Source organism: Brassica napus, chromosome A8 (genome assembly GCF_020379485.1).
Source record: "Brassica napus cultivar Da-Ae chromosome A8, Da-Ae, whole genome shotgun sequence".
Taxonomy (NCBI): Eukaryota; Viridiplantae; Streptophyta; class Magnoliopsida; order Brassicales; family Brassicaceae; genus Brassica; species Brassica napus.
This window is the reverse complement of record NC_063441.1, coordinates 19,765,874-19,789,415: the sequence shown is the minus strand read 5'-3', so window position 1 is coordinate 19,789,415 and position 23,542 is coordinate 19,765,874. Positions and strand designations below refer to the sequence as shown.

The 23,542-nt window shown below is 33.9% G+C and overlaps 6 protein-coding genes and 1 non-coding gene across 7 annotated transcripts; 3 read left to right on the top strand and 4 right to left on the bottom strand.

The window, feature by feature from the left end:
- Positions 1 to 98: 98 nt before the first annotated feature.
- LOC111200121 lies at positions 99 to 1,051 on the bottom strand. Its single transcript, XM_022690789.2, has one exon. The coding sequence runs from the start codon at positions 826 to 828 to the stop codon at positions 340 to 342; it is 489 nt and encodes a 162-aa protein (XP_022546510.2). The 5' UTR covers positions 829 to 1,051; the 3' UTR covers positions 99 to 339.
- A 2,946-nt stretch (positions 1,052 to 3,997) lies between these two features.
- On the top strand, positions 3,998 to 4,769 carry LOC106412592 (peptidyl-prolyl cis-trans isomerase FKBP18, chloroplastic-like). The gene is made up of 4 exons (XM_048737529.1): positions 3,998 to 4,017; positions 4,214 to 4,307; positions 4,384 to 4,470; positions 4,539 to 4,769. Exons 1-4 carry the CDS (start codon positions 3,998 to 4,000, stop codon positions 4,638 to 4,640), a joined length of 303 nt encoding a protein of 100 aa, XP_048593486.1. The 3' UTR covers positions 4,641 to 4,769.
- Positions 4,770 to 6,906: 2,137 nt separating this feature from the next.
- On the top strand, positions 6,907 to 9,286 carry LOC106414406 (RING-H2 finger protein ATL80). Its single transcript, XM_048738071.1, has one exon. The coding sequence runs from the start codon at positions 8,538 to 8,540 to the stop codon at positions 9,129 to 9,131; it is 594 nt and encodes a 197-aa protein (XP_048594028.1). The 5' UTR covers positions 6,907 to 8,537; the 3' UTR covers positions 9,132 to 9,286.
- Positions 9,287 to 11,676: 2,390 nt separating this feature from the next.
- On the bottom strand, positions 11,677 to 11,748 carry TRNAW-CCA. The gene has a single exon. It is a non-coding gene; the product is annotated as a tRNA-Trp (tRNA).
- A 381-nt stretch (positions 11,749 to 12,129) lies between these two features.
- LOC106415746 (monosaccharide-sensing protein 1) lies at positions 12,130 to 15,485 on the bottom strand. The gene is made up of 5 exons (XM_013856514.3): positions 15,274 to 15,485; positions 14,986 to 15,076; positions 14,347 to 14,907; positions 12,876 to 13,965; positions 12,130 to 12,742 (listed from the first exon to the last, which is right to left on the bottom strand). The coding sequence occupies exons 2-5, from the start codon at positions 15,062 to 15,064 to the stop codon at positions 12,292 to 12,294; spliced, it is 2,181 nt and encodes a 726-aa protein (XP_013711968.2). The 5' UTR covers positions 15,065 to 15,076; positions 15,274 to 15,485; the 3' UTR covers positions 12,130 to 12,291.
- A 3,260-nt stretch (positions 15,486 to 18,745) lies between these two features.
- LOC106416269 (cysteine protease XCP2) lies at positions 18,746 to 20,157 on the top strand. The gene is made up of 3 exons (XM_013857128.3): positions 18,746 to 19,277; positions 19,362 to 19,738; positions 19,819 to 20,157. The coding sequence occupies exons 1-3, from the start codon at positions 18,794 to 18,796 to the stop codon at positions 20,032 to 20,034; spliced, it is 1,077 nt and encodes a 358-aa protein (XP_013712582.2). The 5' UTR covers positions 18,746 to 18,793; the 3' UTR covers positions 20,035 to 20,157.
- Positions 20,158 to 20,249: 92 nt separating this feature from the next.
- Positions 20,250 to 23,537, bottom strand: LOC106416268 (probable inorganic phosphate transporter 1-8). The gene is made up of 2 exons (XM_013857127.3): positions 22,477 to 23,537; positions 20,250 to 21,328 (listed from the first exon to the last, which is right to left on the bottom strand). Exons 1-2 carry the CDS (start codon positions 23,160 to 23,162, stop codon positions 20,386 to 20,388), a joined length of 1,629 nt encoding a protein of 542 aa, XP_013712581.2. The 5' UTR covers positions 23,163 to 23,537; the 3' UTR covers positions 20,250 to 20,385.
- Between the last annotated feature and the right edge of the window lie 5 nt (positions 23,538 to 23,542).

Below are 23,542 nucleotides of genomic sequence, written 5' to 3'. Positions count from 1 at the left end.
TAAGTAATTTTATTAAAACTGAATCATGAATATTATACATAACTAATTTTAGTATAATTATCAATACAAAATATCAAAAAATATTTAAAATAGTCATACTTATCTTTTTTTAACAATCATTCTTAGAATAAATATTTAACTAAAACACATAATGATAAAAAAAATATTTTAATTTGAAAAATTATAATAAATATATTGTTACAAAACATTCTAACCTGCGAAACCGTGGACACCCACCTAGTATTCCTTAAAGAAGGTGCTCAACGCAATAAAATCATGAACATAGCGAGAAGACTCAAAACTTATCTATTAAACTTATATTTAATTAACCATAATTAGTCACATACTCATATGTTCCTCGCATGATATGTATTTGTCGGTGAATCTTCTTCTTTTATTGATTCTCTCCACGTTCATGAGCTTGTAAGAAGAAGAAGACACATCCATCTTCAGTGTCGTTTCATCTTCAATCAACAATCTTTTACCAAGTAGGGTTTCCTTTTTCTTCACCAGCTTCTGAGCGTATGATGAGATTTTACCAACCACTCTCATGATCATGTTTAGATTGAAGATACACTTATCATCATGAGCCACCTTCTTTACCTCCACCTTCTCATCTACGTCCATAGCAGAAGACAAAGCCGGTGTAAACTCTGGACTACTATCGCAGTACCGCTTTGGAATCGAACCCTTGACACTGGAATTGAAATACGGATCGTTGGATACGTGAGAGTTGATAGATTTATCCGCGCATTGCATCATTGCCAGAGATTCGGGATCCAACTTGAAGAGAATCTCCTCGAGGAGATGAAAAGGTAAACTATCCATGATCCAAGTATAGAGAAAGATGTAAGGATTGTTCTTGCTTTAAGTGGTTTGATGTGATTCTTTCTCTAGTACATACGTATTATGTTGCTTCAATTGATGAGGTTTATAGTACATATGTATTTATAGAGACGTGATTAAACATTCCAAATAAGAGTACTAAAAAAAAGGAAAATTATGAATCGTTTTCCTCTTTAGCATATCTATCTATCTATCTATCTATCTATACTATTATTTGCGAAGTAAATTTTTGCAATCGAGCTCTCACGTTAAAAGTTAGAGCGGTTAATGTCGTTGTTACCCTTAATGAATTTTTATATATAATAATTTAATTAAAAACGAATTTTATATTAATAATATTAAATTTCTAAAAAGATAATTCTCATATATTTTGTTGTTATCTTGAAATAATATTTTATATTTCTAAAAAATAAGATAATACATATATATTGTGTTGTTATCTTTAAATAATATTTTTATTATAAAAATTAAGATATAAAATAATATATAATTAAATATTAAGAGCGGTTAATATCGTTGTTACCCGTAATAAATTTTTATATATAATAATTTAATTAAAAACGAATTTTATATTAATAATATTAATTCTAAAAAGATAATTCTCATATATTTTGTTGTTATCTTGAAATAATATTTTGTATTTCTAAAAAATAAGATAATACTTATATATTTTCTTGAAAGTTAGGCCGGTTAATATCTATAATACCCTTAATGAATTTTATATATAATTAATTATATAATCAAAAACGAATTTTTATTAATAATATTAACTTTTTTAAAAAATAAGATAATTCTTATATATTGTGTTGTTATCTTAAAACATACTTTTCAATTATAAAATTTAAAAATAAAATATAAAACAATTATAATAAATTCAGTGGTTAAAGTCAATATTATCCTTAATAAATTTTAGTTAAACATATATATTTAATTATATTTTGTCATATATATATATATATATATATATATATGTTGGGAAATTGCCACAAATACCACATTCATAGTACCACTTTTCATGTTTACACTAACCACTTTTACCCTCACTTTTAATGAAGGGTAAAATACAATTATACCCTTAGGGTTAACTAATCTAGACTTAGGGTTTAGAGTTGAGGAGTGGGGTAGGGTTTTTGGAATGTGAAATTTATGATTCTAATAAATATATAAATACTTAAAAAATATAAAAAAAATAGTTTCAAACATAATTTTCGTTTTTCAAAAAGAAATTTGAAAAAAATTAAAAAAAAAATTCGAAAAAAAATTTGAAAAAAAGTTTTATAAAAAAATTCGAATTTGAAAAAGTATATTTCGAAAAATAAAAAAAAATTAATTTTTTTATTTTTTATTTTTATTTTTTATTTTTTATTTTTTATTTTTTATTTTTTTATTTTTTTTTTTATTTTCTATTTTTATTTTTTATTTTTTATTTTTTTATTTTTTATTTTTTATTTTTTATTTTTTATTTTTTATTTTTTATTTTTTATTTTTTATTTTTTATTTTTTATTTTTTTTTTTTATTTTATTTTTTATTTTTATTTTTTTATTTTTATTTTTTATTTTTTATTTTTTATTTTTTATTTTTTATTTTTTATTTTTTATTTTTTATTTAAATAATACTTTATTATATATATAAATAACAAGGACATAAGAGTCTTTTGTCACTTAATGAAGAAGGTATTTTTGAAAATGTCTCATTAGTGATGGTAAAAATGAAAAGTGGTAGCATAAAAGTGGTAAACATGTAATTTCCCCATATATGTTTGATTTTTCTTTTTAAAAATATAAATAATAAGTTATTATTCTGGTTTTTGAATTAATAAAAAATAAACTAATAAATATTTGTAAAACGATTAAGCCCACATATGAAAAGTAAGATAATTCTTATATATTGTGCATTTATCTTAAAACATATTTGTCAATTATAAAATTTAAAAATAAAATATAAAACAATTATAATAAATTCAGTGGTTAAAGTCAATGTTATCCTTAATAAATTTTAGTTAAACATATATATTTAATTATATTTTGTCATATATATATATATGTTTGATTTTTCTTTTTGAAAACATAAATAATAAGTTATTCTGGTTTTTTAATTAATAAAAAATAAACTAACAAATATTTGTAAAACGATTAAGTCCGCATATGAAAAGTAAGATAATTATTATATATTGTGCAGTTATCTTAAAACATATTTGTCAATTATAAAATTTAAAAATAAAATATAAAACAATTATAATAAAATCAGTGGTTAAAGTCAATGTAATCTTTAATAAATTTTAATTAAACATATATATTTAATTAGATTTTGTCATATATATATGTTTGATTTATTTTTTGAAAACATAAATAATAAGTTATCATTCTGGTTTTTGAATTAATAAGAAATAAACTAATAAATATTTTTCTTTTTTGAAAAATAACTAATAAATATTTGTAAAACGATTAAGCCCGCATATGCGGGCACGACACCTAGTCTATACTATTATTTGCGAAATAAATTTTTGGAATCGAGCTCTCACATTAAAAGTTAGACTGGTTAATGTCGTTGTTACCCTTAATAAATTTTTATATATAATAATTTAATTTAAAACGAATTTTATATTAATAATATTAAATTTCTAAAAAGATAATTCTCATATATTTTGTTATTATCTTGAAAAAATATTTTATATTTCTTACAACCAAGATAATATTGTGTTGTTATCTTTAAATAATATGTTTATTATAAAAACTAAGATACAAAACAATATATAATTAAATATTAATGAAGAGAAAACATTTGTATAAAAATATAGTCTAAAACATTTCTAATATATGAGTTTTTAAAAAAATTCAACACAATAATTAGTATATATATTTTAATGAAATTTTCTGTTATAATAAATTATTTTATGTTTGGTACAAACTTGTTAAGAATATAAATAATAACCTAAAAATTATTTTTGAATTAACAAAATAAAAAATAATAAATATCTATAAGAAGATTACGTCCGCATATGCGGGTCAGATACCTAGTGATATTATGTTTGGTTGCACAAAAAAAAAACATATGATATGTTTAGAAAAAAGGTAAATATCAAAACTGCAGCGTTTGGGTTTGTGAATCACTATAAGTTGGTGGGTAGAAAGGTCATTTCAAGTAGTGGATATGAATATCCCTCTCGAAGAGTATTCCACTAGCGGTTAAGTCCCTTCCCTCCCTCTAGAAAACAGAGTCGTAATCAAAGTTCTTTTTTTTTTTTTTGAATATGATGACTCTCTTGTTGAATTGAGTCTCGAGAGCATTCAGATTCTAAACTGATAAAAAGGAGTTTGCTTTACTTGTGAGAGCTGTTTCTGGAGATCTGTAATCATAATACTGAAGCTTGTTGCTCTGTTTTTTTGCAGCTGAAGGGTTGAAGTTCTATGACATTGAGGAAGGCAAAGGTCCTGTAGCTACACAAGGTTCAACTGCTCAGGTCTCTCTAATGACAAAACCCATCTTGGTTAACACTACGTTCGATATCAAAGTTCTCGCCTTTTACATGTCTTTAGGTGAATTTTGATTGCCGTTACAGAAGCATCACTGCAATCTCCACCAGAGAGTCAAAGCTTTTGGCTGGGAACCCTAGTATCGCTCAGGTTACTACCTAAACCATCTATCACATTGGTTTTAGAACTTTTATATGAATTTACTTAGTGTTCTTCAGCCTTACGAGTTCAAGGTGAGATCTACACCAGGAAAGGAAAGGAAACTTGAGTTTGTAGATAATCCAAACGGGTTGTTCTCTGCACAAGCTGCACCAAAATAAATCTTACACTGAAACCATGTTACCACAATTTTAAAATCAATATATAAAAATATTAAAATTTAGTGAAATATATATATAAATATACACTAGTATACATATTTTAATTATGAATTTGTTTCCTCTTTAGCATATGATATGTTTCCAAAAAAGGTAAATATCAAAACGGCAGCGTTCTTCAGCCTTACGAGGTCGAGTATATTCTGGCCTCTTAACAAAAGAGCAAAAGATTTGCTTCTGATGGTCATAAATCAAAGATCATGCATAAACAACCACAACGACCAAGAATGGAAATATCAACAGTAGATGAATAGACTAAATATCACACTTTGTACACATAGTATGGTCTGTGTTCAACAAAAAAAATAAAAAATACACATAGTATGGTCTATTATCTTGCCCGTTGATGCTTGATAGCCTGTGGTTATCATATATGTTCAAACAGAAACAGTTTTGACTTTTCCGGTGAATACTCGAGGCCATTTTGAAAGGTAAGACATAAAGAATGTATTCGATTGGTCTTTTACTCTTTAGGCAAAAATGGGAGATTGCCATTGTCATAAACCGAAGATGTGGCATTTGGCAATATCGTGCCCACAATTGATTGAATTTGGTCAATTTCAAAGCATTTTCTTTGAAGTTGCATTATTTTTCAAAATCGCAATTGATGAATTATATATTAGTAAAGGGATATGATTATAGACTTACCAATAATCATTTAATATATATGGTCTGAAAAATGGTTTGTATATTTACATGTTTAGATGTGTGAGCTTCCTATTAATTATTCAAAAACATATAAAATAAACGAAAAAAATAGAGCATGTGTGGAGAAAGTAAGTGGGCGGTGATAAAACAAGAAGTGGCGAGTGCACTGAGACTAAGACAACCAGAGGATTAATAAGAGTTTCAATTTTTTATTATTGATTTACTATATTTAGAAACTCCTATAATCACACGTTTCTTCTCCTCACATACCTCTCCGAGCAGGCATTATCTAATGTGTTAGTATCCTTTTTTTTTTGTTTTCTTGATAAACCCTATCAACTAATTTGGTCGGTTCCGAAAGAAACGCAAACTAATCCTAAAGCATACTACACCATATGATCTGACCCGGGTTTGGAATACCTTCTGACTAATACCAAGGGTATGGACCTATCATCTGTTACGGTCCATGTATCTTTGTTCTTCTTAAAACTTGTTGGGAAGCAGGGGCGGAGGGAGTGTATGGGGAGTGGGGTCAGCTGACCCCACTATTTTTTAATTTTTTTTTGTTTTTGTTAAAGAAAAATTATTTTGACCCCATTTAATAATAAATTTTGACCCCATAAAATTATTTTGACCCCAGTGTAAATTGATCCTGGCTCCGCCACTGTTGGGAAGGTTATATAAAATTTGTTAATTAATGTGTAGACTATAACCTTAGAGCTAACCATTAGCAACACTCTTGTTATATGATAATTTTTAGTAAGCTCCGTATGTATATTGCATTTTGTTGTTTCCATTATTCTCTTCTGCAACCAAAACTTTAGTAAACAAGTCCTGAAGTTCTAAGCAATAACGAATAATTATATGCATAAGATTTAAACTAAAACCTAACGAAAATTTGACAAGTGTCTATCCATTTTCTTCACCAAATCGTTGAGTGTTACACCTGCTGTTGTAAAGTTAGTTATGCATCATCATCGTTGAAACAAAGTTTTTAAAGACCATGCATTGGCAAGTAACACGAGAACGACCATATATTCGGCCGATTCTGGCATTCTCCACATAGTTTTTTGTTATTATTACTCGTAATCTGTCTAGAACATATATAATCCAGCTCAAATCTTACAAACTTGGAATAACGTGGTACTACATATTCATATTACTGATATGGAAAATATATATTCAAACTGAAACCGACTGCTCTAACTTAGTGAATATGATAGAAAATTCGGTAGAATAGCTGGCTTTTTAACTGAGTTTGCCTCTTTTCATATATTATATTTCGGTTTTGAGTTGGTTATTCTTGTCCATATTCATAAGAGCCAAAATGAACGAGCAATTTTCTAGTTAAATAAGCTAAATTAAAAGACGATGTATTATCTTTTCCCACACAAATTAGACAGGGTCAGATGAAAGCGTTCTTCAGAGTATTGACACCATTGATCAAAAATTGATTTGATAAAGGGATTTATGACAAACAAAGTTATACTTGTATGTCACATGTATGTTAAACTACGCAAACTTGAATACTACGTCATGCACTACACAATGTTTAGAAAATTCCACTATTTTGTTTTTATTTTCTAAAGTATGACAATATTTCAAGAAATTAAGATGGTATCACCTTTTTCTGTACATCCCTTTAACTATTTCATATAACTTCTAAGTGTATATAGTCTCTTATCACTAATTCGTATTATGAAAATATCGTTTTGTCACTTACGGTTTGCGCAATCTTAACTTTCTAAAGTAGGTTGACATGTGTCTAGTTAGTGTGTAGGTGGCATCATTCTGATGGCGGAATGTGTTTGGCGCTCTACAAAGTAATGTTTCTTAGAAAACTCTCCAAACTTTATATCTCCTAATTCGGGTAATCAGCTATCAAAGGTAAGATACGTTATCAAATCTCGTAGAATACTATATTAAACTAAAGTAGTTTAACTACATTGAAAGTTGTCTTTATTAAAGAGCTTAAGATATTTTCATTACCAAAATATCTATACTTTTATATATTAATCATCTAGCATTAGCGATTAAGACTCATACTATTTCTCCACGTACAAAGGGGAGTCGTCATTAAGTTCTCTACAACCAAAATCATAGTTGGGCAGATACTTGAACTATCGGAAAATTGGTTTAGCCTAACTAAAGTCCTTCTTAAGAAAATGATAAACTTATAGACCAGTAGACATTACAAAGTTTCTTGAGCGCAAATTGTAGGATCTTACTATGGACGGTTCGAGTTAATTCGGCATCTATTAACATTTTGCAATCCCTTTCTTTACCCATGGCATCTTTGGTTTGATCTTCAGAAAGACTCGATCAACTTTCTTTTTGGCATCAGACTCTATTATTAAACTTTTAATTACTATTTTTCATTGTTGCATGCATTTTACAACCATCCATGGATTTTTATTTATTTTTCGGTCAAGAGAACAGTCACCTTTTCAGTTTGAATGGACCATGTGAAGAGAAAAAAAATATACCCAAATTCGGTCTTAATAAATATAAATGAGGTGTTTCCATATATTATAACGATATTAGCTTAATAACTGTCTACGCTTAGTTTAATTCAAAAAGCAACGATCGAACAAATACACTTAAGTTACGTTTAACTTAATCAAACGCAAAAAAAAAAAAACTTAATCAAACGCGATAATTAACAATTACTTTGTCACGTTTCTATGTGACAATATGAGTGTGTTAACGAGTACAAGGCAGGAAACTGACTAAAGAATCTCTGGACGTTATCGTTCCAACTTCCAATGGCTATAATACTTATGTCAAATATTTCATTTTCTGTTCTACAAAAGATTATGATACAATATTTAAAATGAACATTCACGACCAAATTCAGTAATATATATATAATAACCTGAGCATAAATGATCAACTTATCAGTACGTATAAGTAGATTATGAAAAAGATTTCAAAGCCAAAAATAAATAAACACTTAACTATATTCAGTAGACTTGGACATAAAGTAACAAGTGTAAACTATCAAAGAATAATAATTATTTTAAAATAAAAAAAGCTCTATTGTATTCTAAATGACTGAAATAACCTTACCCGGTCGCTCTATAAAGCTATGGGCCTCTTGGCCTCTCCAAAAACCTCTCAGACTCAAATCAAATCTTTCTTTTTTTTCAAAATTCTAATTCTTAAAAAACGAAACTAAACAAAACAAAAAAAATGGCGCGCCTTCTCTTCCGTCTACTCGGAGAATCCAATACTCCGTCGTCCGTGGCGGACACCTCCACCGTCACTTTGAATTCCGATCTCATCATCATCCTCGCTGCTCTCCTCTGCGCCTTGATCTGCGTTCTCGGTCTAATCGCTGTTTCTCGATGCGTCTGGCTCCGTCGTCTCGCCGCCGGTAACAGATCCTCCTCCGGCGGTTCCGGTCAATCTCCTCCGCCCCAGGTAACGGCGGCGAACAAAGGACTGAAGAAGAAAGTGCTCCAGTCACTCCCGAAGATGACTTTCTCGCCGGAATCACCCTCGTCGGAGAAGTTCGCCGAGTGCGCCATCTGCCTGACGGAGTTCACCGCCGGCGACGAGCTCCGGGTTTTGCCGCAGTGTGGTCACGGGTTCCACTTGTCTTGCATTGACACGTGGCTCGGGTCTCACTCGTCTTGCCCTTCTTGCCGTCAGATCTTGGTGGTTGCCAGGTGTCATAAGTGTGGCGGTTTGCCCGGTAGCTCTAGCTCCAGACCCGAACCCGAACCCGAAGTTGTGATCCGAATCAAGCAAGGCGAAGATGATCCTAACTCCTCCTTGCCCTAATTACTTTTTAGTTTCTTCGTGTGTTAGATAACTCCATAATTTAAAGCAGGTCATTTTTAGTGGACACTGTTTACTCCCTTAATGTATAATGTTTATTGTAATTTGTAAATGTTGTATGAAATCAAAATTTTACGATTTGAACTTAACTTTTTTTATTTAAGAGTTGATTGGTTGGATACAAATACATTTGATAACAATCACACAATACGTTTCTACTCTTTTTGTATCGTTTTAAACTTTTCAAAATCACAAGATTTTCAAAAAGTCATGTCTCCCTTTGTAAATAAATAACCTTCGAGGGTTTCTTCCTAACTATGGGAATATACCCTAAACATGGGAAAGAAAATCTGGCCAATATGCATGATACAAATGGTATGTAATGTTTTGGCTAAGTTTCACCTCCATGCTATTATAAAGCAGAAATCAAATAACTATCGTATTTCTTTAACTTTTTCAAAAAAATTAGGGGTTATAAGTCTTATAAAAATTTCGGGAGCACGAGCCTATGATCCACTAAATAAGATGAATCTTATAAATTGTGTATTACTGCAGTGAGTTTTGAACAAGGAAAACGTTAAAAATGTAAATCCAAACCATCCCTCATACTTGACGTCTCCTTGCTTCTACAACTAATATCGTATTATAGAGTTAGCCAAAATGACAATTGAAATATAATACAACTGAATATACTTAACTATAAGGATGGTATAACTGAAAGAATCAATATGACTAGCTCCAAGAAATCATTTTATTTGTCTTCTAGCTTTTTGAGTTTTGACCTAACAAATAGATTGCAATATTATCCCACATATATTTAGAGTTTTAGTATAATGCTTAAAATTTTTGTAGATTTATAAATTGATGGTTTAGTTTACATTATTTTTTTTGTAAGACTGATTCAATTACATAGCTAGATTGAATATTATTCGTTTCTTATGTGAGCCATTGAATTAAATACGGCAAATGGTCCACCATGTAATCCCATCACAAGCATTTCCACTACGGAAAAAGTGCGTCCTTGTGCTTAGTGCTGTTAACCATATTATATACATATTTATATTGTAATTTAATCCATTTTTATTTCAACAAAAACTACGACCATTAGCCAGAAGTGCAACAAAAATTTACGACCATTAACCTAAAGTTCAATTTATAGTGGAAACTGAGAAAAATATATTTTATTGAATAGTCATGCATGAGAATAATTAAAAATTTACTAAAAATCATACGTTATCACAAACATAAAATAATCAATATAATAAACAAATTATTGACATGGCCATTTTTGTAGGAGATTAGAAATTACACTCTTCTCACTGTTTTATTTCTAGCATTATAAAGTATAACTAATGTGTTAGAAGTGACATGAAAGTGTAATCTCATCGTCTGGAAGCTTTCAGCTGCACCAATGCCACAAAGAGTCGCAACAAATTTAAAATGATCTCATGACCAACAAAGAGAAGTAGAAACTGTAAAGTGAAGAGGAGATGCTTTTTGTTTTGTTGAAGGACTATAAATTCGCAGACTAAAATGATGAGTGGGAAAGTTCACCAATTAGGCTGGAGATTCCCACATTTATGTTCTGCACTAGTTTGTGCATTACCGAATATTGTGTCTGTTCACTTCTTGAATGATTAATACAACTTTTTAAAATGGGGTTTTGCGAAATAAATCTGTGCAAATATTCATTTTCATGTCTAGCTAATATTCGTATACCATTGATTGCTTATAAATTTAGGTGTCTTAATTTGCTATAGAAATTTAGAAAATATAAAATGTTGCGAAGGGTATAAACTGAATATAAATGTGATTCCTAATTCCATATTCGGAGTGTTAACTATTTACATAATACGTTGTTAACGGATTCAAACAACATATTATAGCTTATCTATTGCTATAAAACTAGTATGCTTCCTTCCATTTTTTGGAAAATAAACACTAAATCTTTGTAAACAATTATTATTTGGCATGTAAACGCAGTTTGTAAACAATATATATTTTCTTTGACTTATCAAACAATTTGTAGCAAGCTAAGAATATGTGTATGCGTGTATACAAACATAAATATAAAATACAAATAGCAAAGACAAAGAATCCATCAAACTCTGTAGATTGTACTGAGTATCGACCTTTTTTAGTACACAACTAGAAGATCCATTTCTAGTGGATGGTTCGAAAATTTCGCCTTATATATACACGTAATTGATCCCCTATGTATGATTGATTATAAAAGTACATGTCAAAAAATGATCATAGAAGTTTTTGCGAATATTGATGGTAGTGGGGTGAAGCAAAAGCATCAGTGAAAATTCGATGTGTCAGGGCATTTTGACTGAGGAATATATTTGGCTCTTAGAATTGAGATTCTCTTAACGCCCCAACCTTGTAACCAAGTGGACCACTTCCTTTGTTTAATTGGATTCTCGTAACGGCCATGGACATGCTTGCCGTTTTGCGTATTTCTACTCTTCTTCATGCCGTTTCCGTATATAAAATTGCAAAAAAATAAAAAAAAATTGGGGATTTCCGAAATATTTCGGGAGTTTGAACCCGACGTGAATCGAACACGCAACCTTCTGATCTGGAGTCAGACGCGCTACCATTGCGCCACGGATCCCCATGCCAAATGACTACAATCATATACTCATATTGCTGCCCAAAGTTTGAATCTTTTTCGACTTTTCTAGATAGTTGTTTATAGTAATTGCTTTTGGTCTTAGCTTCTCATGGTTGTTTTTCATTTTCTTTATCAGCTCAAAGGCTCTTAACTACGAAGACCCATTCAACAACCCTTTTGTTAAACATGGTAAAGGAAGCTCAACGGTAGAGATGTGTGGGAAAGTTTATAAGTTAGCTCCAGTTACACTAACAGAGCTTACTAATGGAAAAGACCAACGGTTTTCCTCAAAAACCCTTAAATCTATCTTTTCATTTGCTTTCAAGAGTTCAAATCACAAATCTCAAGTCTTCAAGATTATCATGTTAAGTGTCAAAGAAAGAGAGAAAACTGAGTAATTATTAGATTAATTTCAATAACAAAAACAAAGGAAATAAAAAGAGACAAAAACTAAAGGAAGGTATCTCAGAACCAACAAAAATAAAAAGATGAAGAAATCTTTTTAAGTACATAGAGCAAATGAAGAAGAATCAAGGTTACAAACTATATATCTTTGGAAGGAGCAGAAGCTTGAGCCTGAGCACCAAAGGCAAAGTAGTCTGTGATAACCTCCAAGGGCATACCTTTAGTCTCCGGGACCTTCATGTAAACAAAGATCCACGAGATAACGCAAACCGCACCGTAAATGATGAACACACCAACGAGTCCGATCGAGCTTAGGAGAACAGGAAGCGAGTAAGTGACGATAATGTCTCCGATCCAGAACACCATAGCGCAGATAGCAATGCAGAGACCGCGGACTCTCGTCGGGAAGATCTCAGAACAGAGGATGTTCGGAATGGGACCATAACCCATCACGAAGAAGCAGAAGTAGAGTATCACACAGGCCGTGGAGAGCGCTGCGTTTACAACTTTGCTGATGTGGACAAGCTCGCTGATGACTAGGACGATGAGTGAGAGAATCAGAACAGGGATGGTCCACAGAAGTAATGCCCTGCAAACAAAAACAGAGTATGGTTTCAGAAAACAGAGGATTTGTTTGAAAACAGAGGATTTGTTTAAAAACAGAGGATTTGTTTGAAAACAGAGGATCTTGAGCACAAAGGTTATGGCTTTTTGAGCAGTACCTTCTTCCAGAGACATCCATGAGTCTCATGGCGACAACAATAGATGGAAGCATGAGTAAAGTTGTTAACCCGCTGATGAGGAACGACGCGGAGATGGAGCTTAATCCAAAGCTCGAAAGAAGAATGTCTACACCAGCACGTTCAAGAATCTGAGGAGTGTAGTAAAGAACACCATTGATACCAGAAAACTGCTGAAGTATCTGAATCCCCACACCAACAACCAACGCACGCTTGACACCAGGCTCAAGAAGAGCAGACCAGAGCGGTCCTGTCGTAGCGGTTTTCTCAGGAGGAACCATCGCAGATCCATGGATTGATTTGGGACCAAGAACTGATTTGCTCACAAGTGCTGAAGCGTGAATGTAGCTGCTGCCTCCATCTTGACCACCAGGAAGGGAAATGATCGAGCCGCGGCGAGACTCTGCGTTGTCTTCCTTAAGGTAATACCTTTTGTACTCTCCGTTGTCGTATCTATACCCCATATGCCAACCATTACCAATCCCCATGTTGGTTTCGCCCGTAAGCGTGCTGTGTCGTCTCATGCTCAGCGTGCTTCCCCCTGTAGGATGTGGGATCATGTCCTTGTCCATGCTCGTCGTCTGGCGAGACATCAACGGGCTGCGAAGATCGTTATCCGAGTCATCATCAGCCGCATTATCATCTGTAGCATAGTCATCATGGTCTTTGTTGAATTGGCTCTCTACGTCTTTCTCCCAGTGAGGTGGTTTCCCGTCTGCGTTGGTGCTGAACATGCTTCCGAAGTGAGGGAAGATCCCGCTCCTCGTGTTCCCGCCTGCTGCTTCAGGCACCATCTTCTCGTGGAGGCTGTCGAAGAGACCCACGAGGGGGTCTTTGAGGATCATGCTTTGGTTTGCTAAGCTTCCGTGGCGAGAGCGTAGGAACAGTGAGCTCTGTTGTTCAGGGACGGGTCGAGCGATGTAGGATTGGTTCTCGTGGGTGCCAAGAAGCCTCATTTGTCCGTCTTCGTTAACGGTTTCGAGTGTTTCGTGATCGTCTAAAGTTACTAAGAGATCCTCTAGTGTTTTCTCTCCTCCTATGTCTAGTCCTTCGACAAGCAAAGCCATCTCATCTGCAGGAACATATAAACAACATTTAATAGCAGCAACCAAGTGACCAGTGCCGGATATGGACACAGCCCAATGAAACATTGACCTGGTTTCTAAAAATTTGAAGGTTAGAGCACCCCCGGTTCTAGTTTATGGGTTCTAAAAATACATATATGTATGTAATATATATGTGCGTGTAATTGCGAGGTTCTAACTTTTACGGGAAACCCAACCCAAAATATCTTTGTGGATATTAAAAAAATCCAGCCCATAACTATTAGGATGCTCTTATATATATAGACATAGGTCCGTAAATTATAAGAAAAAATTTATTAAAATTTCTAGTAAATGTTTACGGTCTCCAAAATCTCAGATCCGGCCCATACAGTGAGAAGAAGCCTTACCGGTAACATCTTCTCTGCCACACAACTGTTGAAGCACCTTCTTAGCCTCATCCATTCTCCCTTTACTAACCAGCCAACGAGGAGACTCAGGCAAATAAAACACAGTGAAAAACAAATACACAAGAGAAGGTATCGAGAGGACACCGAGCATCCCTCTCCAGCTAGGTGCCTCGCTAAGTGACATAGTGAAAACCATACAGTAAGACAAAAACATTCCACCAGAGCCGAGAAACTGAGGAAGAGTGTTGAGCTGTCCTCTGATCTCCGGAGGAGCGGTCTCAGAGATGTAAACAGGGACAAGGGTGACGGCAAGACCGGCGCCAAACCCATCAAGAAGCCTAGCTAAGCAGAGGACATAGACGCTTGGAGACCACCACATTATCAAACCGCTGAGGAAGTACATAACTGATGACAGTATCAGCATGGGGCGTCTCCCTAGCCAGTCAGAGATGGGTCCTGAGCAAGTGGTAATGACCGTGGCACCGATCAGTGACATAGCTACCACAAGACCTTGAACAGAGGTTGGTAGATTCATGTCTTTGTTGATATAAACCATAGCTCCTGCAACCAAATCTCAAATGAGAAGTTGAGAACTGATCTGATACAAATCCAGAGAGAGAGAGAGAGAGAGTTACAAACCAGCAATGGTGGCATTGTCCCATCCTTGCAAGAAATTGCCGATAGTGGCGGCGAGAGCAACAAGCGTCGCTCCCTTCATTGTTCAACCAACCTTAAACACCAAATCAACATTCAAAGTTTCAAACTTTTAGATCTAAACCACAAATATGATAAACCCACAAGATTCAGTTCGAGAAAACTAAAAGACCCTTCATCAGTGGAGGTGAAAAGGATTGATTTTTAGCTAAAACAGAGTAAAGGAAGCTTATGTGAAAGCGAAGAGATAAGAACCCAAAAGGTGTTTGTTACCTTTTTCTTTTACACTTCTCCGACAGTAACGAGGAACTGGAGCTCTTTCTTTTTGCTTTGCCTTTTCGCTTCTGATTTATAAAAGCAAAGAGGCGTTGAAATAGGGATGAACGATTTGGACTCCTATGATATTTTCCAAGTTTAGAGATTTAATTTTTATGTACAAACAGAGAGGCACCGGTGATGGAATCTACAAATAAGGACAAGAGGTAACGAATGGTTTATTGCTACAAAATGAAGTTAAAATTATTGTTTTTTTTTTTTGATGAAAATGAAGTGAAATTATTGGTACCAAACAAAAGTTTTGTTACTCTTTTCTTTTTGTTCCCAAGAGAATATTCTCACCGCCGGGATCTAACTTTTATGTTCTTGGGAAAGTGAAAGAAAGACAATAATTGAATTTACATCACAAGTTCTTCTGGTGGCTAAACGTCTGTGGGGGTGAGAGCTATTTAAGAGGATTCTGTAATGTTTTCCAAACTAATGATAAAGTACCTAAAATCTATTGAAAGTGCAGTATGGTTCAACGGTAATATACGGTGCCGGCCTGAGATTTTGGACGCTATAAACAGTTAAGAAGAATTTCGGTAGTTTAAAGATCTAAATTTATTTTATAAATTTGAAAGCCTATTTATATATAAATTCTTACGAATGTTTCATCCAGCTTGGCCTAATATCGATCCTGGTTATATATACAGAAAAACACAAGAAATATAGATTTGCAATTTGTAATTTTTTAGTTAGACGGTAAATGATAATAATAAAATTAACTTAATGGAATGGATATGGATAGAATAAAATGAATAACATTTGTAAAAAATGGAAATACAATCATTCCATTTATTCTTTATCAAAATAAGAAATAAGTATTTATAAATAGTTTTATTTGTATTATTTTGAAATAATTATAGAATTGATGAAATGATTATTCCATTACATTCATGTTAATGGTAAAGCAAATTATGAAATAATAGAATTAATCATTTCACATAATTTTATTCCAAAATTAACAATCCAGTTGGAACATTAGCTAAAGTAACTTTGATATAAAGCACATATTTAATTGATAAAATGTAGTTACAGTAAATAAATGATAAATATAGTGATCACAAATATTTACTTTATATCACTAAAATTAAGTAACAAATCATATTTATGATAAAATTTAGTACTATCGTTTTTTGAAGTAACAAATCATATTTGTGTGGAGTCTAGTCAATTACTTTGGTTTTATATCCTCTTTATGACTCTGCATTTATTTCAACAAACATTACTTCATAAATAACCTTTATCAAAACGTTATGACAAATAATTTAAAATTTTTATTAGTCATTTGTTTGCTAAATAATTCCTGAACTCATTAATCACAAGACTTTTTAATAATATTTTTTTTTATCAAATACTATTTTTATTTTAAGCTTATTTTAGTCTAATTATTGATTTCTAATTATATAAATATGATAATATTATACTGCAGTCTATGTTTACTAGAAAGTACAAAATGTGCTGGATTTTTCTCTAAAATAATTTTTAATTAATAGTTTCGAACTAGTAATTATCTGCCAACATTAGTAGTACATTGGTTTATATTACGATTGAAAGTTCAAATCCACATAATGTATATATTGTTAAAGAAAATTTTTACTCATCATATAGGTTTCCAGCGTTCCATTCCCATAGAAACAATTCCCATAGTCAATATACTTATATAGCACCGTTTACAGACTGATTATCACTAATTGGAATCCTTGTCCATATCAGGAATTGGAACCTTAAGAAGTTGACACAATTACCTATTTACCTACATATATAATTGAAGTATTATTTTATGATATCCCAATGGCAGAAGAGACCAAAAATAAACAGCAATGAAGGTGAAAAAAAATTCTAATACATTACGACCAGATCAATGTGGAACATGCAAATACAGAGGATCCACGTCATAGATCAACACTTCATTTGTTGTCCAAGTTAAAATCAATACACAATAAAAAAAAGATTTACAGCTTTTCTGTCACATCGAATGTAATATTTTAGTTTTCAGATGTCACACTCTGATGAGTCGTACATTATTGGGAGCTAACAATTCATACAAATAATGATTCTTTAAAAAAAATGAATCATTATTTGTATGAATTGTTCCCCGCCAATGTACATGAATTCACAAGTGATCATGTGGCTTAATTATATATTAGCTCATACTTTTTACATAGAGAATATATACACGTACGCACAATGGTTGGATGTACAGCAAAATTGGGGTAAAAAAGATGAAGACATTTAGGAGGAAATTGCTATGAAATAACTTTAAATCACTATTAAAAAGAAAAAGGGTTATAATCAAGAGACAGATGGGGTAAGTGCAACGGGAGATGAACATGGTGTTGTGAGAGGGCACGTGATAGTTTACTATTAGTGCTTTGTCACTTCCTCACGCATCTTTTTGTGCCCTACCGATTACTTCTCCTCTACTACTACTCCACTATATTACAAATAAATGCTCCATTAATTTTTAAAAAAAATCAATAATCATTACATTTATCTGTGTTTTTTCTAATTTTGTTACAAGTTGGTGATTTTATTTTTCTTTGCGCAAAGCAAGTTGAGAAATAATATCTAAAGTTCTTTCTTTTAATACTAATAGATAGATCTATATATATATATAAGACCTAAAGAAACATAGACAACGGTCTTATTCTTGGTAGAGTTCGTGCTCCCAAATCATTCAAGCATCTCCGACCACGTGTCTCCACCTCAAACGGATCTTAAGACATGCTTTTTGTTTTTGTTATTCATTTTTATAGTATTTGTTTTTGTATTTTATCCTAAGTACAAACTAACTACCAACTATTATTTTTATACCAAGTATTTATTTCGTTTATACAAGTAGCTAGTAGATGTTCTGTAAAGATAGATCCAGTGATTTTTCAATTTGAACTTTCATATGATTCATGTTTTAAATGATCAACTTTATGATATACATGGTGTGTTGCTTCATAGTGCTTGGTGGTCATCAAAATAAAGTAAGGTTTATAAGTTCGAAGATCTGATCCTCCTGACACTGTTATCAGATATCTTGGTGGATTGACAGGTCAAACTTTGTTCTTTACAGCATACTAATCTTAAAAAGACAAAAGAAACACTTCACTGTAATCTCATGTTTTATGAATTAAATATAGCCTGGTTAAATAATTCTTGGGACCATCATTCCAAAGGCCTATCTCCAAATATGTGGGCATAGTATGGACTTGATTAAGAGCATGACCATTTATAATTCCAAAGGCCTATCTTAGATGATTGAACATCTAGGCCTATCTTACATATTACTTGGAGTCAAAGTTTCTTCAGGGGAGACAATACTAAGCTTAAAGACACAGACTGTATACAAGATTCAGATTCAGGCAACTTTACTCTAAAGCAAAAAGATCAGCATCTATCTATAACTTCAGCCTATATAAACTAAACCCTTGTCTTCCAAATACTCCATCAACTAACAAAGTACAAACTTCTAGTTACCCTAATGGCTCTCTCTTCTCCTACAAGAATCCTCTGTTTTGCACTTGCCTTATCTGCTGCATCTCTGTCCCTCTCTTTCGCTGCTTCCAACGACTTCTCCATCGTTGGATACTCCCCCGAGGATTTGGAATCTCATGATAAACTCATTGAACTCTTCGAAAACTGGATCTCCAACTTCGAGAAAGCTTACGAGACCGTTGAAGAGAAGTTGCGTAGGTTCGAAGTTTTCAAGGATAACCTAAAGCACATCGATGAGACTAACAAGAAAGTGAAAAGCTACTGGCTTGGTCTCAACGAGTTTGCGGATTTGAGCCACGAAGAATTCAAGAACAAGTACTTGGGGCTCAAGACTGATATAGCTAGACGCCAAGATGAAAGATCTTACCAAGAGTTCGCTTATAAAGACGTTGACGTTGAGGCTTTGCCTAAATCTGTTGACTGGAGAAAGAAAGGAGCTGTGAGCTATGTCAAGAACCAGGGCTCTTGTGGTAATCTCAAATCTTGGACTCTAACTAATGTGTTATAGTTTTAAAATTTTCATTAAAATTTTTTTTTTCTGAATTGTTACGCAGGAAGTTGTTGGGCGTTTTCGACAGTAGCTGCAGTGGAAGGTATAAACAAGATTGTGACAGGGAACTTGACAACATTGTCTGAGCAAGAACTCATAGACTGTGACACAACCTACAACAATGGCTGCAACGGTGGTCTCATGGACTATGCTTTTGAGTACATTGTCAAGAACGGAGGCCTTCGCAAGGAAGAGGATTATCCTTACTCCATGGAAGAAGGAACTTGCGAGACGCAGAAGGATGAATCTGAAATGGTGACTATCAGTGGGCACCAAGATGTACCTAGGAACGATGAGAAAAGTATCTTGAAGGCATTGGCTCATCAACCTCTCAGTGTGGCCATTGATGCCTCTGGTAGAGAGTTCCAGTTCTACAGCGGTGTAAGTACATTATTAAACACATGATCAAGTAAATGATTAATATTCTTGATGTTTGAATTATTTTGTTTTGGTATATTAAGGGTGTCTTTGATGGACGGTGCGGAGTTGATTTGGACCACGGTGTGGCTGCGGTTGGGTATGGATCAAGCAAGGGTTCAGATTACATTATTGTTAAAAATTCTTGGGGACCAACATGGGGAGAGAAGGGTTACATCAGGATGAAGAGGAACACTGGTAAACCAGAGGGGCTCTGTGGAATCAACAAGATGGCTTCTTTCCCCACCAAGACTAAGTGATGAAGTCATTTGATCTTATCTGTATTTGATCACTATCTTCATATCAATATGAATGTTATCATGAATTTATTATTTTAGTTGTGTTCTCTTTTGAATTATATATGAATTTAAATGTTGTAACAACTATGAGCAATAATAAACTGAATATAAAAGAATGTTTGAAAAAAAAAAAATCATTATCAAACTGAAGAAAACCAAAGGAAGACTAGATTGAACAGTTTCTTGGATAAGAAGTAATAGTACAAAAAATATCAAAAGACAAAAAATATCAAGAACTAACAGAAACATAAAAGTGGCTTCCATTGTCAACTAAACGTGAACTGATATACATGAGTTTGGTATTCTCGGCCATTATTGTGTCTGAAGCAAAGTGCTTGCCGAGGATTGCCTGCCAACATTCTGTGGCTCATCTTCGCTCTCATCATTGTTAACTCGTTCTTGTTCGTGCTCATTCTCCTCTAACGATCTTCCCATAGTTTCCTTGGTGAAGAAGTAAGTCACAAAGATGCCCGCAATGCAAACTCCACCAAGAATCAAGAACGCAGCTCTCATACGGTTCACATCGGGATAAACCTTGTTCATATCATCGCCATCGTCTGCCTTCTTCGTAGCCCACAAGAACCCAACAGTGCCCACAATAGCCCCAAGCTTACCCGCGGCTCCAGATATCCCGTGACATGTCGACCTAAACCTAGCCGGGAAAAGCTCTGCGGGGATGATAAAAGTTGTAGTGTTGGGACCAAAGTTACTAAAGAAAAAAACCAAACCGTAGAGAACCATAAAGCCTTTCTTGGTCTGCTCATGCTTTGACCAGTACCACGTGTACGGTATCCCTGCGACCAAATACACAACGGCCATGAAGAAAAACCCCATTATCTGGATCTTAACACGACCTATCTTGTCGATGAAGTAAACTGTGAACCAATAACCGGGGATGGTGGAGCAAGCGGCTATGATGGCTCCTAGTTCCGCCACTCTGAAGGCTGCGTCGTAGACATTCTCAGCGGTGGAGGAAGAAGGTATATCCGAGTAGTGACTGAAGATTTGGGAGAGGAGGAGGTTGCTTGTGTAGAAAACAACGTCTACTAGGAACCAATTAACAGATGCGGCAAAGAGGTCGCGGCCGTGGAGGCGGAGGAAGCGAAGGGAGAAGAGTGTGTATGAAGGCGGCAAAGGAGGAGGAGGAGGTGGTGTCTCCGTCGTTGTTTCATCAGAGATATCATCAGTTATTGACATTACTCTCTCCATGTCTTTTGCTGCTTGGACAATGTTGTTTTCCACAAGTGCTGTGTATCTGCATGCATCAGTACAACTTTTAATTAATAACCCGTAATTTATGTAAGATTTTCTATACTTTCAAAATCTAGTTTTTGTTATTTTGACTTTTTATTTATTTTCTAATGAATGCCGTAGAGACTATAGTGTTGGAAGAACTGGAGTACGTGTGGGGATAATTTTAAATACTTGAAATGAAAACTAATCAATGGATTAGCTGGATCTTATACCTGAGGTATATAAAAATATTAGATGAAAGAAATAATAGAGGATTTAAAAATAGTGTAAATATATGATTGGTGAAGACTTTTTTAGTTAAAATGATTGGTGGAGACTTGGAATAGCCAGTCTTGAATACGCAAGGATAAGATGTATACTAGCTGGTAAGGTATATACCACAGTATTTGGTATCCATCCATCCGAGTATCCCTTGCAAAGTCAATGAATCATTTGAAACAAATCACTAATTTGCAACCTTCTAAATCATTGATCTATCAGTACCCTAGCGGTTAAAATATACATATAGCTACACTTTTTTAAGGAATCTGATATTTTATAGAAAAAATATCTAAAATACCATCAAGCTATGGTTCCAAACCTACCACTTACTCTAACATTTTTTTATAGAATAGAAAACCTTTTCTATCTTCAATTAATTAAAAATCCACTGAAAGCTCTTGAATTCGATCATAAGTCAGGTATATATATCTGTGACTGATCGGAAAACTTGTATAAGAATAGTCAATTACAAGAAAATATTCGTTAAAGACAAAAAAAATGATTTTCTTTTGAAATACAATGTATCTAGCTAGAGAAGCGTTCACAAAAAATGATTGGTTCTAATTCTAATAACTCGTATAACAACTGATAAATGCGTCCTAAACATAAAACATCATATACAATTAGTTTGTCCAAGAAAAACTATCAAAATAGGGTAGCTTTAATCCTATAGAATGAAATTAGAAAATCTAGTAGCTTTCAATATTTAAAATGCGAGTCAAGTAGCCAATAAAAATATATAGTGAGACAAGAGAACGTTCTGCATTACGTCCATTCTGATATGTGATTGGATATACAAAATATATTAATGCAAGTAAAAGGAAAATATTGAAAATAATACTAATTAGTTTATTACTAAAAATTGAAAAAGATAAGTTTTGGACGGACCTTGCGGTCTCAGGCATCAGCATTCGCCAGTAAAACGTCAATGCAGCGGGAAGAGCACCTATCATTAGTATAAGCCTCCACGCCACGTCAGCTTCAGGCGGCACAACCTCCTCCTCCAAACCACCGCCGCCACCTCTTTTAAACGCCACGCAAACAGCCATCGTCACGGCTGAGCTCACAAGAATCCCCAACCCTTGCATCGAAAACACCGCAGCTATAAACGCGCCACGCGTCCTCTTATTAGCAAACTCAGACATAATGGTAGCCGAGAGAGGATAATCACCACCGATACCCAAACCGAGAATAAACCGGAAGAAACCGAGACTAACCATAACGCAAGACCTACGAGTGGTGCACACAGAGAAGCCACAACCGAAGGAGCTTATGACCATGATGACGAGACAAAGGCCGTAGACTCGGCGACGACCGACCCGGTCGCCGAGGTAACCGAACACGAGTTGACCAGTCGCTGTCCCGAGGAGAGCGATGGCGTAAGAGGTGGAGAGAACGGCCGTGTTGATGGAGTCGCCGTGGTAGTAAACGTGGCTGATCATTTTCATGACGGGCGCGATGCAGAAGAGGTCGTAAGCGTCGGTGAATAGTCCCATGCCTGCGACTATGATGGCTTTGAAATGGTACCATTGTATTCGAGCTGCGTCGAGGGATGACAATACCTTTATTGGCATCTTCTTTTTCTTGATCTGTGATTCTGAATCCAGAGCTTTTGTTTTATCGTTTTTCTTTTTTGGAGTTTTTTTTTTGTTGGGAGATGAAAGTGAAGACAGGACAAAGACTATTCTTTATAACAAACATGTTGCTGTCTTTGTTTTGCTGTATTTTTATAGCTAGGAGCATGGAATATGCTTGTTATTTGACTCCGAGGAAGACTTGGTCAGTTCTTCCTATTACCCTTTTGTGTTGTCACGATGGGCACAGCATTACATTACATTGTTTGAAATCTTCCAGCAGGTTAAACCGGAGTTAGTCGAGTTCGATTTGGTTTCGGTTTGATTCACTGATGACGAGAAGTAACTAGTAACAGCAAGTAGTGCTTCCGTGAGTTTAC